This window comes from Cololabis saira, chromosome 1, assembly GCF_033807715.1.
Source record: "Cololabis saira isolate AMF1-May2022 chromosome 1, fColSai1.1, whole genome shotgun sequence".
Taxonomy (NCBI): Eukaryota; Metazoa; Chordata; class Actinopteri; order Beloniformes; family Belonidae; genus Cololabis; species Cololabis saira.
The window spans coordinates 50,096,436-50,112,622 of NC_084587.1; the positions used below are offsets into that span (position 1 = coordinate 50,096,436).

Sequence of the window (16,187 nt, forward strand, 5' to 3'; positions counted from 1 at the left end):
AAAGTGTTTTCCTGATTTAGGTTGTTGAAGTCTTCAAAAGTAGAGAGTAGAGACAGCGTGCTTTCTGTCAGCATTAAACTATGTCTTTGTTAAGTGTATTTGTCTCTAAAGATCTACTTGTGCCTATGTTTGTATGGAACAATCTGTTGCTCTGTCCTTCTCTCTCTCACTGTTTTTCTTCCAAAAAAGTGATGTGTCATTGGTGAAAGAAAACCATCTGCGTTATCCCAGAGGAAAGAGAGAATTCTCATTCCTCTCAGGAATGTTAGATTAATAGCTTGTCAATGTGGTTATACAACCTGTTTTTATGTGTAGCTGGTTGGAATTTTCAGTGACAGCCAGCCTTTACATTTACATCCACACCTGAATACAACTAAGATTTGTTATTATGACAGACATGTCCAAATATAAATACTTGAAAATAGAGGAAATACAACTCATATTAAATCATTACACAAATGTAGCTATATTTATGATCAATGTTAAGGTCAGAGTTACTGATTTGATATTTATTATTTAAGAAAAAACATTGACCAAAGCTCTAGCTCTATAGGCTTTACTAAACAGAAAGGTTTTAAGTTTGGTTTTAAAGGTGGAGGTGGTGTCAGCCTCCTTAACCCAGATTGGAAGTTGGTTCCATAGTAACGGTGCCTGTTGCTAGGGGTGTAACAATACACTAATATCACGATACGGTACGATACGCGATATTGAGGTCACGATAACGATACAATATTATAGCAGTATTTTTGAATGAGGAACATATGACTGGAAAAAATGTTCTTTTATTTGAAAGACACAAAATACAAAACAATGCTCTGCGTTTGGCCTATTGTTTCAGTTTGTAATGCTTTATAACTGTTTAAGTTTTAAAGAGAAAGCCAGGCCAACCATTTTCCACAAGCTGAACTTAAAGTAAATGTCAGGTTTGCATTATGCATCTTCAGTTTCATACAAGAAAAACTATTTTGCCACAAACTGAATAGTTTCTCTCATGTATGACTTGACTTTTTCTTTTCTAGAAATGTAACCACTAAAATTAAATAAATAAATAAATAAAAGTAAATAAATAAACTATGAAAAGTCCCAAACTGAAAATGCAATATGACTGTTATTGATCTTCTGCCAGAGCTCAGAGCTTCACGTGCTCCAGCCCGAGGCCGTAAGGTGAACCCCGTTATCGTTTCATCCCTCACACTTTTGGGGACGACACAATCTTTACATCATAAAAAAGATTGATTCATGCTCACCTTAGAAGTAAAAGTTCGGAGCTCAAAACCCCCCAAGTCCCGTGATCGGGACCGCAAAACGGTACTAGTTTCTTCTGAATGTAGTAAGATTTTGGTCCACCCGTCGAGGTGCAGTCGTCACGTGATCCCGCTGCACCAATAGGATGTTACTAGTAAACACAATAGATTAATATTAATAACCCAATATCGCGCTACAGTTTGTCACCTCCACGACACGTATCGTGACGTTTTTGTAGCGCGAAATTTCATGTCATGATATATTGTTACAGCCCTACTGATAGCGGAACGCCTGCCCTGTAAATCTACATTTGGATACACTAGGAACTACGAGTAAACCTGCACTCCAAGAACGAGAGCTCTGCCAGGAACATAAGGTTCTATCAGGTCTTGTAGATGAGGAGCTAGGCTGTTTAGGGCTTTATATGCGAGTAAGACAATTTGAATTTGATTCCAACTTTTTTGAGGAGCCAATGGAGCGACGCCAACACTGAGAAATGTGGTCTCTCTTGTTGATTCCTGTTACAAACACATGGATTAATTAATTTCCCTTCAGGGATTAATAAAGGATTTTTGGATTTGAATTGAACTGAATTAGTTTTTCAGCATCACCCTGGGAGGGAATGCTCCTAATCTTGATGATATTAGATAAGATAATGCCCACTGATCTGGTTGCTTCAAAAACCAACACAGACTCTGAATTCTGAACGACCACAAGTCTGTTAACTCCAAATCACACATTTTTATTGAATAAATCTTGACGGGTTTAAAATTGCAGAGCATATCTGGAAATAATCAAAAAGTCTACTCCAATAAGAGTGTTGAACCACTTTCTGGAACTCCTGCTCAACCACAAGATGTCAGTCAGCTGTGTGGATTCCTCAACATAATAGTTAAAGCTAGCGCTGTCAAGCAATTAAAAAAAATTGAGAGATTAATTAATTCATATCTGTAATTCATTAATCTAATTAATCTCTTTTTTTAAATCTCACCTAAAAATTGCTATGAAAAGGCCTCACCTTGAGGTGTTTTCCTGTGAATTCGTTACATTATTGTGCCAGATCAAAAGATTGGTAGCCTATATGAAAACAAAAAAAGTGCATTTATAAAGTCTTTTTTTTTAACAGACTTGAACAGATGCAGTCCTAGCCGTTTACATCTGCTTGGAAAGAACATTCAGCAGCTTCTGGGTGGCAGACGTGCGCGTGTGCGGGCTGCTCTCCTAGAGTCTAGTTTGGTGAAGAACGTTGCTGTGGCTCCATAAATAACTAGCATCTTTGCTGCTAACGTGACCAGGTGCTTTGCGTTTATGTAGTAGCTAAACTTGAGCTGCTTTGGTGGTGAGAAAAGCCTTTACACAGAGAACATATATCACTCTACCTTTATCAATTGTGCCGTCGGGGCGTTTTTGAAATGTAAATTCTCCATTCACTGGACTGACAACTTTCACATTCTCCTCCATTTTCACTTCTCTTGTCCGCTACCCACCCTTCCTACCCAGGTGTGTTATACATCAAAATGTGCGTCTCCATCCGGCGACAACGCGTATTACTTTTCTCTTTCAAAAGCGTTACCGTGGCGACGCTAGACGCCAAAAAGCGCGCCCCCCCTTCATCTGATTGGTCCATATTTGATAGTTCCTACTTTCTGCTATAACTTTTGAATGGTTTGACATAAAGACTTTTGGGTGGTGTCATTGGACATGGTTTTGAGTCCTTCAACAAAATTGGTGGAAATTAGCCCCACACTTTCTTCTGATTGGTCGATATCTGATAGTCCCTATTTTCTGCCATAACTTTTGAATAGTTTGATATAGAGAGTCGTGGGTGGTTTCATCCGCTAAATGTCCAGGCCTGAAGAATCTACATGCAAGTCGTACAAGCTTCCACTGCAGCACGCCTGAACGTGCACAAGGGTGCGATGGCCCGTTCATCGCTGCTTGCAGCTTTAATTTGAGTTATTTTGGCATGTATACCAACCCAAGCTGAACCGAGCTACTGACTGCCCCGGGACTCCCCTCCCCGCAGGAGCGGGAATAATAACAGTCACGGCATCACAACAACACTGTAACAGAAGAAGAAGAGGGAGACTTTGTCTGCATCTTACCTGCAACATAATCAGCCCTTAGTATGTACGAAATTTACAGAGCTGCTCCATCATTAGCGTTCATTTTTTCACATGCTGTTGTCCTCTTTCGCTCTTGTTTACTAATTGTACTGGATGAATGCCAACGGGAAAGTGCGTGTGGCGCCACCTAGCATCACGGAGTCGAACGCAGCTCACTCAATAAATGATTGTCTTCTCGTGCATGTATAATTGGATTTCTCTGAACCTACAGTTTAATCCTTAGCGAGATTGTTGTCAATAGCTTGATTTAGATTGATGATTAGATAGATGATTTAGAGCACAGGTGTCAAACTGAATCCCAGAAGGGCCGGTGTCCTGCATGTTTTAAATGTTTCACTGCTTTAACACACCTGATTCTAATTAATCATCGTCACCAGCTTGTCATCAAAGTCGGGTTAGTTCTGTTGATGACACAGTCATTTGTATCATGGTGCAATGAAGCAGGGAAACATCTAAAACCTGCAGGGACACCGGCCCTCGAGGACTGGAGTCCGACACCCCTGATTTAGAGTGACAGCCAATGTCTACTTCAAAGTGGGACTGACCATTGTTTTCCAGCCCACTGCACAAACACAGATTTCATAATAAAGGCAACTTGCAAACAGAAAAAGGAAAGTTAGATTAAATAGATTAAAATAAAATAATAAATAGATTCAGTGATTAAAAAACATAACCCGCTCAATATGCCTGTAATTATTTAATTACCGCGCTAATTTGACTCCCCTAGTTAAGGCAAAGGAATAAAATCCAATATATATCATTTCCATGCTTGTCTGCCCGACTCCAGGGCCTCCAACTCTAGGAAATGATTGAGTCTATTTGAAGACATAGTTATTTTTTCACCTGCTGCCCCCCTCAAATCTTCTGTGTTTGCATGTTGGTGAAAATTTGCAAGCAACTGTGTGGATGGATAAATGTAGGTCTTTATTTGGCAAAGGTTCTCACAGTTTTCTTATATCAGGGGGTTTTTTTTATATACTTTCTTGTGAATGTGATGCTACTACCATTGACTTGTGCTCTCATCAATTTTTCCCAGATTTGAACTTACTAGACTTTATCTGCAAATATAATTATGAGACAGTATTTAAAAATAATATTTTAGAGGAGGAAGATTTTTTTTTCATTATGCACTTTGAGAAAAAAGTCGAAATTTCGAGAAAAAAGTCGAAATGTCGAGATTAATGTTGAAGTACAATTTCGAGAAAAAATTCGAAATGTTGAGAAAAAAGTTGAAATGTCGAGAATAATGTTGAAGTACAATTTCGAGAAAAAAGGCAAAATTTACACTTTATTCACGAAATTTAGACTTTAAACTTGAAATTATATTTCAACATTAATTTCGGCATTTCAACTTTTTTCTCGAAGTGCACAATTAAAAAAAAAAAACTTCCCCTCTCAAATAATTTTTTCTCCTTCCTGGCCCTAATACTCTTCCGTAATAACATGTTATCTCCAGTGACTTGCTTAATGTCTGTTGATGTCTTTGAATGACCAACTTTAAATGTGCTCTGTTGCTTTCTCCTTTCAAATTTGCAGACATACTTTCATCAGATGTATGTGGCCCCGACAAGGAACTGGATTCGGAAAGCTGTCAGTGTGTGTGTCAGCGCAAGAATCAAGCCCATAACTGCGGTCTGAACAGACACCTTGACCAAAACACCTGCCAGTGCGTTTGTAACACGCTGCCCACTTCAGCGTGCCCTCTGAACCACGTCTTCAACAAGGAGACCTGTCAGTGCGTGTGTAACAAGACGTGTCCGAAGCACCAACCACTCAATAAGACCAAGTGCACCTGTGAATGTAACGAGTCACCAAATAAGTGTTTCCTGAAAGGAAGAAGGTTTCATCAAGCAACATGCAGGTGAGGAGAGATGTCAGGTATTCCTGTGTTTATAGATATAGAACTATAGACAGTGCTCGAGTTGAGGGGGGATGAGGGGGAATGGCATCCCCCCCTTGAAATAAAAACGGTCCAAATCATCCCCCCTGTAAAACTGCCATCCCCCCTTTCCATCCCTTATGTCATTTCATCAATGAATGTGGTTTTACTGCTATTTCAACATTTAGAGTCACCACCAGAAAAATAACACCTTATTTGACAATTTTCACCTGTTTCAAGTAAATTTTCACTTGAAATAAGTAGAAAAATCTGCCAGTGGGACAAGATTTATCTTCTTATTACAAGCAAAAAAAAAACTTGAAACAGGTGAAAATTGTTGTTTTTTCCAGTGATGAGTCTTGTTTTAAGTGTAATGAGATTTCTTTTACTAAAATGAGACATTTTAAATAGAAACAGGACAAATATTCTTGTTAAGATTTGGGGTTTTTGCATTGATCCATTTAACTTATCCTGTGAAGGACAGAGTCATATTGATAAGTTCAGAAAAGTGTTTTTTATTGTTGTGTTTTGATGTATTTGATGTAAGCCCAGTGGATATTTAAAGCTTACAGAAGGCTGCATTTAACTGCTGCTATGTCATTCCTGCAGTATTTCTGCAGGTGCTTTGGTCAGTGCTATTATTTGTAATATATTATATTATTTGTAATCAGCACAAATTATCTGTCCCCATATGATAAAATCCACCATCCCCCCTGATTTCTTTTTACAACTCGAGTACTGACTATAGATATGATTCAGTGGGGGTTGAGTATTATTTGCACAGCCTTTTTCACAAAACACTGGATAAGTGCAAACCTGACCCATTAAACTTTATAATAAGATGTGAGTTTTGGCCTGAAAAACTATTATTTTTATTTCAGTGCTCATCAGAGGGATGTACCAGAATGTAAAACAGCCTTTATGAAACACCTGTATTATTTTGCTGTTGGTCATGTGTAAAGTTTATATTTTTATTTCACTTGCGTTACCTTTTGTAAATCATAATTTATTGCATTTGATCTCCCAAACTGGCCAAATGCTTCTTGTTGTCTTCTGGAAGCTCTTGTGGTTTTAACACATTTCTTCATTGTTCTCTCTTTTGTTCCTCCATCCATCAGCTCATCTATCCACTGGCCCATTAATCACCCATTCACCAGCTCTGCGTCCATTAATCCACCCACTGCGGTCCTATTGATATTGGTTTACGAAGCCATATCTAGACACCTTAGCTATTTAATTGTTTCTGTAACATCGTGGTAATAAGGGGGTGTTCCACAGCTTAGGTTTCACTATTCTAGCGCTTACTTGGTCCAGGAGTCGCCAACAAACGCGATTTTAAAGCAGCCTGGCATTCATAGGCGGTTACTTTGTTCAACCTTGTGGGTAATTCAAGACCTCAGTGTGCTAATGACTTCTCCTAGCTGTCACCTAACCATTTCCTCTCCTCACAAAGGAGGAAACACATGCGCATATATACACATCCATCCATCGTGTCCAATCCTGACCTCTTCTGACCCTGGTTGAAGGTGATTTATGGGTAGAACTCAGTATTTGGGACCTTGCTCCTCCTCGTATGTGACTACACTCATGTGTGTTTGCAATAGAGTGTGGGTCCATTTGGAACTTTTGTGTATTTCATCACCGGTTCAGGGGTCTCTTAAAGTTGTGACACCCTGTGCGACGGAATAAATCAGCAGCAATGACATGCAGAAGCTTTTGCGCTCTTGATGACTTACAAAAGGACATGTCATGCCTTCTTTGGTCATCCGTTGAATGAATTGTGCAAACAGTGGTTTGTAAAAAGAAGGCCAGACCCTTGAGTTGCTTTTTTATTTCACTTTATTGCATTTTATTTTCGGACAGTTCTGACATAGATATTTTTTGACAAATCATGTTTCAAGAAAACCGCGTTCTTGCATAACTTAAATATTCTGGTGAAGTTGTGAAAGCAGTGCGGTCAAACTGAAATGTTACTTCAGGGTTAATGTCTTTCTCTAGGGGAAAGTTCTAGTGGGTCAAGTTTTAAATCACCTGGTAGTTTTGAAGGAAGCCTCTTTGAAATGTAAATCCTGGTTGTAACCTTTAACCCTTGTAACACACTAGAAACGTGTTAGTGTTTGTCTTCATCAGGTTGCAGTGTTTGGTGGTATTGAAAGCCCGCAGGCTCCTGGGACATCACCAGGCCATCATTTATGTAGGCTTAGTTTTCATTCTTACTTGGGAAGAATCAGATGTTTTGAATTACTTGGGAATCAGGTTTCATGCCCCTGATCTGTCAGGAAATCCTTAGAATCATTCTGGCCTACAATACATGCACGGTCCTGCCTATGGTGCCATTGGATTTGAATAAATGTATAACTGGCTTAAGGATAAGTGACTCAAAATAAATCTTTTGCAACAGGACAGTTGAAAAGAAAAAGGAACAAAAGAAAAACCTGCTACGGAAACAAACTGCTTATACAAAAGCATGATACAGTTTCAGCAGTGATTGACGGGCCTTTAACTCTCCAGTAACCCATGCAGTTTGAGAAATATCCCAGCACATACTGGCAAAGAAGCATTCCCGGAAAAACTCAATCGGATGAGTAAGCAAGTCTGACAATTCCCATGGAATTTTGTTCTATCACGGAAATCCAGGAAAACCGGATGGTCAATTTCACAATTTTCAAGTTCACTGAAGGTGAATCCTTTAAGTAAGTAAATATCTGCAGCATATTCAACAGACATGGCCAACCATGGCCTCATGATTCATAGGTTCAGAATTCGGCTTGACTGGAAAGACTCAAATGCAGAAAGCAGGTGCGGAAGGGATGTTGATATGAATTTATCGCAACAGTTTAAAAAAAAATCAAACTACCCATGAAGTATTCCTTAGACAGACGGACAGAATGTTGGGACAACAGCCGTAGAGGCAGGAATCTTAAATGAAGCAACAGCCTGTTATTAAGAAGAAAAAAAAACTCCACAGAAGACTTTTGTAGCTTTTTTTCCCCTCTACCCTTTTATCATAGTTGTGTCTCCACAACTATGATAAAAGGGTGGAGGGGAAAAAAACCCCCCTTATAGGCTACTAGAATAGATGACTACCTTTTTGTTTCATTTCACCTCTTGTTTCCGTACTGAGTACCTAACAGTTTTTATTATACTCCTCCCCCGTGGTGCGAATGATTTGATGTGAGAGGTCAAGATGAACTTTAAGTTACAGCTGTCAAAATATATTTGTCATGCTGTGCCTAGCAACACTAGGGTTTACAACTCCCTGAAAATTAAATAAGGGACATCTCATCGTCAGGGCCGATTGCCTTCACCCTTCCTGGCGTGGTGAATTTTTTTAGCCCCTTTTGAAACGATTTTTTAACTATTTGACTCGAACCTGAATTGAATTAGATGCATATTTTTGAATGCCATGAAAACATGGAAAACTAATGATTATCCAGCAATTCACTTTAATACAAAATAACTGGCTTAGTGGTTAGCACTGTTGCCTCACAGCAAGAAGGTCCCCGGTTCGACTCCCAGGCCCGGCAGGGGTCTTTCTGTGTGGAGTTTGCATGTTCTCCCCGTGCTTGCATGGGTTCTCTCCGGTTACTCCGGTTTCCTCCCACAGTAATACAGTAAACAGTAAAAAAAACAGTAATACAGTAAACATGCATAGTAGGTTAATTGGTGATTCTAAATTGCCCGTAGGTGTGAGCGTGAGTGTGGTTGTGAGCATGGTTTGTGTGTTTATATGTGGCCCTGTGATGGACTGGGTGTACCCCCTGCCTCTCACCTGAAATGAGCTGGGATAGGCTCCAGCAGACCCCTGTGACCCTGCAAGGGATAAAGCGGGTATAGATAATGGATGGATGGACAAAATAACAAAATGAACAGAATAAAATAAGTATCTTTCTTAAACAGAAACCTGTCCTGCTTAACTTAAAATTGTATAAAACAATAGAAAGAAAGCAGAACATCCATCCTGTAATAGTGCACATTTTTAGTGCAATAACAAAAGTGCAAACAGTTGTAGTAAAACAGAAAAATAACTTATGAACTCAACAGCTCAATGACATTTTCCATTGGCATTTTATGACTATTTTTTGACTCTCACAGTAATACGGGACAAAGTGCGTCCCTTTTCAGCTCAATACGGGACGCTACTTTAGTTTATAAATACGGGACAATTCCGTTTTTCAAGGGACGGTTGGCAACACTAGGCAACACCCAGTAGACAGAACCTTCATTACTGATCAACAAGGCAGCCATTGATGCAAGCCTTTTTTTTCCAGCTCAAACGTTGTAGCACAATTAACTTAATAAATAAATAAATTAATAAACAAGCAAAAAAAAAAAAAACTGAGTGCATTTACATGGGAAGTTTAATTCCTCTTTAATTCATAATTCAAATTAAATCCGATTTAAAATTAGCAGGTAAACACTTAATTCCAAATGAAAATGGCCATTCCGAATTGAATTTAATTCCGAAGTAAGTGGCTGGTTTGTCCCGATTTTAAATCTGAATAGAATAATTCCACGATCATGTATTCATTCATTCCGCTTTAAATTAATCCCGGTCTTTCTTTCTGCTCGTTCCCTCGTCCGTCTGTCTCCATGACGCTTATATTCCACACTGGGCTGGTTTTCCAAACAAAGTTTCAAGATGGCAGCACGCAGTAAACACTGGTCAAGAGCAGAGACCATTTATTTAATAAATAGCTTGGAGGACCTGGAAATAATTAAAAGAACAGATGGAAACAGGAAACATAAAAATTGTGAGCTTTCCAAAGTTGTAGCGGCTAAGTTAGTTTTTCTTCCGGTAGTTTAACTTCCGGTCCCCCCCCTATCCAATCAGAACCTTCCCAACCCCCAGACCTGGAGAGGAATTGGAGAAAGACCAGCAAACGTGTTTTCCATGTAAACCTCAATTCAGAATTACTATTTCCATGTAAACTCGAAGGAAAATAGTTTAATTCGGAATGATTTAATTCTGAATAATTAATTCCGAATTAAAAAACATCATGTAACCGTGGCCAATGATGCAAGCCTTTTTTTTCCCAGCTCAAAAGTTGTAGCACAATTAACTTAAGAAACAAGCAAAAAAACAAAAAAAAACAATGTTTCACTTTCCCTGTGCAATGTTCTTAGGGTTGAAGCTAAATCTAGTTTTGTTTTCTTTTTGCTCTTTTTTCCATTCCAGTTGTCTCAGGCCTCCTTGTGAGGTGAAAAGGCGGAAGTGTGAAGCGGGTTTCTCCTTCAGCGAGGAGGTGTGTCGTTGTGTTCCGTCCCACTGGAGACGACTGGACTAACTTCTGGCTCAGGAGATTCTAATGAGCAGACTTCACTAACGGAATCAATCCCCCCGCCCCCTCTAAACCTGCTGGTCACGAGGATTTCCATCCGCTGGGATGGCAGCTAAGGGCGTGGACCACGATGGACTTGGGGAAACCTGAGTAATGGAAGCTGGTGATTTGAAGGCGAAAAATGCACTGATTCTTTTATGAGGACATTTTATTGGGAGAGTGAATGTTAGGAGCCCAGAACGGAAGAAAGGGCTAAAAGAGAGAGTCATCATTCAACCTTATTGACAAAATGTTGTTAATTTCTTTTTAAATATTTTTTGGGGGGAGGCTGAGGGGTTGAAAGGGTTATTAATTATGTCTCAGTATTCTTATTGGAAGATATTGATTATATAATTTATTAAATGCTATTTTTAAACATCTGTCTATTGCTATTTCCTTATTTTATATAAAAATACACTGTGATCGTTATTTTTGTATCATGTAAAGTATATATGTGAAATAAAGTATACAGTATGTTGTATATTATGCTCAGTTTTTTCTGATGATGTTGTAATGGTGACCCCCAAAAGGTTTGGGTAGAAGACAAGGTGGTCTTTTTTAGGTTCTTGGTTTTTATCTCTCATCCAAAACACTTTGTCGCCTCCATTTGATTAGTGGGAAGTTTCAAGCTTTTGAGGTGTAGAAGGGAAATTCCCCCATGTGAATCGCTGACCTACCTGTTCAATCAAAAAATATATTTTCAATTAAAAAAATGTAACTTCAATCAAAAAAAATGATTTCAATCAAAGAAAAAAAGAAATGTTTTCTTTGATAGAAGTGAAGTTTTTTTTGTTTGAAGCAACTTTTTTGATTGGAGTAGTGTTTTTTGGTGTTTGATTTGTTACTTATCCATCCATCCATTATCTATACCCGCTTTATCCTTTCCAGGGTCACGGGGGTCTGCTGGAGCCTATCCCAGCTATTTTCAGGTGAGAGGCAGGGGTTGCACCCTGGACAGGTCACCAGTGCAGGTCACATATACAAACAACCAGACACACTCACACCTATGGGCAATTTAGAATCACCAATTAACCTAATATGCATGTTTTTGGACTGTGGGAGGAAGCCGGAGTAACCGGAGGGAACCCACGCAAGCACGGGGAGAACATGCAAACTCCACACAGAAAGACCCTGCTGGGCCTGGGAGTCGAAGCGGGGGTTGTGTCTCATCATTTAATCAAAAAAGAAGTTGCTTCAAAAAGAAAAAAATATTTTCAATAAAAAAAAATCACTTCAATAAAAAAACTATTTCAATTAAAGAAAAAAAGTGTTTGAATGCAAAAAAATATGAGACCCAAAAAATTGCATTTGAACACTTTTTTTTTGGAATCGAAAATATTTTTTTCAATTTGAAGTCTTTTTTTTTTTGATTGAATCATTTTGACACAAACATCCCGCAGTGGGTGGGGAACATTGTACCGTAGTGATCCTCATGCTGTGGATCACTATGGCTTTTTTGCCTAACCTTTTTTGTTAACACGTGATGTGCTTTGATTTTATTTGATTTGATTTTGGATCCCCATTAGCTGGTGCCATAGCACCCCGGTTAGTCTTCCTGGGGTCCACAAAAAAAAAGAAACCCACACAATTATACAATTGCAAATACAAAGTGATTACATGATTTAACTCAATGCACAATGACAAGTTAGATACTAGATAAAATTACATTAAAGAAAAGAAAACTCTTTTGCGCTCATGTCCGACTTGAACAGTACAAGCGTATTACACATGAATCTCTTCTCAACAGTAAGCCAGGAGAGGCAGGCAGGCATACGGCTCACATTAGACCTTACCCTGGATTCACACTGAAAGCGTCAAAAATCTCCTGACGCCTGCATCGTGTTGCTTGGTAGATTCACACTATAGTCTGTCGCTGCAGAACTGTGAACAAAGTGCGCATAGTCTACATATATCTATATAAAGCGCGCACATCTTCAGTTTCCTATTTCACCATGGATCACACTTTGGGAAGCCTTCTTTATATTTTAGCGTTATTTCTGCATAGATAAGAGTGAGTTTGATGGTTGGTCCACGGATCAACAGCAACCATCAGCGAGCCGTTGGTCCCGGTGAAGCTGCAGTCTGTCTGCGGTGAACACTTACACACCGGGTCGTAGCGGATTTGGTCATATTGTTTAAACTGTGTTTTGTGATTAATAAGCACGGTTTTTAATTATTTTGCATTGGATCGATGTAGCAAATAAAATAGTTCTGACCATCCAGCTCCTCAACCATCAGTTACGTGTTTCACATGAGCAGTTCACACGGCAGTCAAATCAGCAAAAATGTCAGTTTTCTGGATAAAATATATTAATTCCTGATAAAATAAGTTTGTTAGTGCACAGCTCTGCTCATGTGTGCATGTGAATGAGTGTACGTTTGTGTGTACATGAAAGTAGAATCTGCATTGAGGCTTCTCGCTTCGGGAATCCCGGTCTGTGATTGGACGCTGCCTCGGCGTCGCCGCTGCTCATTTGCATAAAGTTGAGATTTTTTCAACTTCAAATTGACGCTCTGGACGAGCTGCTCCCGACGCCTCCGATGCCTCCGCTGCCTCTCGACGCATGCTCATAGAAAATTAATGGCAACCGGACGCCTATGCCCGTGGCGCTTTCAGTGTGAATCCAGGGTTAGTGAGCAGCCCAGGACCGACCGTGCTGCCCCGTTCTGGACCACCCGGAGCCTCCTGAGGTCACCACTGGCAGCAGATGATCACACCATGGAGCAATAGTTAAGATGACATAACAATAAACTGTGAACTATCTGACGTAAAAGGAGACGGGCAACAAAAGAAGCACATTTCCTAGCAATACTAATTGCTCTTCCTATTTTTAAAGAAATATAATTAATGTGATGAGACCAAGACAGAGTGCAATCCAGCATCACTCCAAGGAGTTTAGTATTTTCAATTTGTTGAACTGCCAAATTGTACAACTTTAGATCAAGCTTTGGGCTTGTAGATACCCTGTGCCCAGTTCCCAGCAAAATACATTTTGTATGAAGCACAAGTCCATTTCTATTACCCAGTCATAAAGAACTTTTAGTTCTCTGCTCAAGACATCATTTAGTGCGTTACAAGATTTTGCAGCATAATATAGTGTCGAATCATCTGTGAAAAGAAGCATTTTGGCACATTCGGTAGCCCAAGATAGGTCATTAGTAAAAGCTGAGAAGAGCAATGGTCCTAGGCAACTTCCCTGTGGCAGGCCGCACTCAAGACCTCTGCTACTGAACAGGCAGTCATTTAAAAACACCTTCTGTGATCTGGAGGACAACTAACTTTGTATCCACGGATACCCCGCGGATCCAAGGGGATCCGCGGGCGGGGCCCCCACGACCACGGGAAGAGGCAGCCAGGGATCCCACGGTGATGGACCGGGACCCAGGCGAACCCCAGCCACCCGGTGTAGGCCGGACATGCGGCCAGGAGGCCCCCACCCCCGAGGCCAACGACCCCCACCCGGCAAGAGGCCAGCCTGCCCGGAGAGACGGAGCCGCCCCGGCCGCCGACGCGGGCAGGTGCACCCGCCCCCACAAAAGCAGCCCTCCAGGACCAGGACAGCAGACACTGAGGTGATAGAGGTGTTAATCAAAATAACCTTGTAAAAATTAAGACCAATGCGCATTTGGTACCAATAAGAGGCCGAAGAATTAAATGCGGACTACTAAATATACGATCATTTAGCTCCAAGTCTCTATTAATAAACAATCTAATTACAGAGAGCAGGACTGATATTTTCTGTTTAACAGAAACATGGCTACAGGAGGAAGAGCATATTAGTTTGAATGAATCGACTCCGCCCGGCTACTTTTATCATCATATTCCTCGAAGCACGGGCCGAGGCGGAGGAGTCGCAGCTCCAGTCTTCAATCAAAATCTGAACCTAAATGCGATTATAATACAATCGAAAGCCTCACGCTTAGTCTGAAACTCCCGAGCTGGAAATCAGAGAAGCCAGTTTTGTTAATGGTAGTGTACCGGCCCCCTGCTGGTGCTTATCTAGAGTTTCTGTCTGAATTTTCAGATTTCCTATCTGGTTTATTGATCAGTACAGATAAACTCATCATAGTGGGTGACTTTAATATTCATATGGATGTTGAAAGCAATAATCTTAAATTAGCTTTCAGTTCTCTTCTAGAATCGGTGGGTATCACAAAAGATGGCTAACTGATGCAGTACAGGGAGACTACAGTATATAAACAGATGTAGACAGCAGACACTGAGGTGGTCAGAAGGGGGGTGGCAAAACCAGAAAACAAGGTTAGAGTGGGCTAAAACAAAACAGTCATGGGCTGTGGATGCTTGGACAACAGTGATATTCAGTGAATCGGAAATTTGTATTGTGCAAGACAAAGCTGGAACTTTTTTCCGATGAAATATGAAGATGACTGGTTGAAAAGAACAGGTACCATTTCATGGCCGATGATGATAGGCTGCATGTCAGATGGTGGTGGTTACATTTATTTTAAATGCACATAGCACTTTAAAATTTGGTAAACGTCTCTCCTTCCCACACTTTTAATAGGTTTGGTGATGTGGTGTGGTGAAGTTGTTTCTCCCAATGACCAAACTTGCTTGCCACAAGAAGGTGCTAAATCTTCTTCAGGAAGAAAACATAAAAACATTAGCATGTGCCAATTTAAAAAGCCAGTTTATATCACTTAAAATGGAAATCAATTGATGAAAATGGATGACGTTCCATGCTTCAAAGCTGACACTGTATCATGAAGTGCTCTACAAAAAGGTAGAAAACTACTTATGAATGATTGACTTGATGAAGTGTCTTCCATTTCTGAAGTCCATGCCCCGAGGAATTCAAGCTGTCAAAAAGAGCAGTGGCAACACAGTCCTCATTCATATTTGTTCCCTATTTAGTTTACCTGTTCATGATTCTATAACTGTTGCCTCATGACTGACTGCGTAATCTTTTCCTGAAGAAAATGCAGTAAATGTTCAGATTTGAAACGCAAGGTGTGTTTTACAAAGCCTGACTGCTTGTCTTTCAAATAAAATAGTTTTGTGTCATATTAATCTAATTATCTTCAACCAAATGAAATAGATGTATGGACCATCATCCAAAAGTAGTAATATCATACTTTTTGCCAGGGGTTTGCTACATAAGTCATTAGTCAAGGGTTGAAGTACCACCATCTCTGAACCCTGCCTTCGTTTTTACCTCTGCATACCCTCAGTGTCGTAACTTTACCTTGCACCGTTGTAATTCTATTGTGTTCCTAAATGTGTTCACTTAGACAATTTCCCAAATATTCTGTTTCTTTTGCCTCCGTGATCGCTGGAGTCAAAGCCCCCAGAACCAAATTTTTCCACACAAATAGACCCACGAGGTGAGAACAATACCAGCTTTGCATTCAAGGCTAATAATAACTGTTTAATATATTTGTAGTGGAATTTTACATTTAATAAATATTGGATGCCTTAAGTTAAGAACCTTCAGGCTCTTCTTAAGACATAAATAAATCATTTTTTTCTCCTCGTTTCCTTCCTGATCAATCCTCAGAAGTGAGTTGTCCTCCCTGCAGCTGTACTGACAGCAGAATACAAATGAAGGTTAAGGTTATACAAATATGAAAAGATTCATCATACCTAAATTAAAC

General features: G+C 39.9%; 1 protein-coding gene across 1 annotated transcript in view; it reads left to right on the forward strand.

Moving 5' to 3' along the window:
* The window catches only part of vegfc (vascular endothelial growth factor c), a 127,824-nt gene extending 116,875 nt beyond the window's left edge, over positions 1-10,949 (forward strand). Inside the window, exons 6-7 of the mRNA XM_061733135.1 lie at positions 4,908-5,232; positions 10,430-10,949. Of these exons, the coding sequence (XP_061589119.1) occupies positions 4,908-5,232; positions 10,430-10,538 (434 nt within the window). The 3' untranslated portion in view covers positions 10,539-10,949. The remainder of the gene's footprint in view (positions 1-4,907; positions 5,233-10,429) is intronic.
* Positions 10,950-16,187: the final 5,238 nt, after the last annotated feature.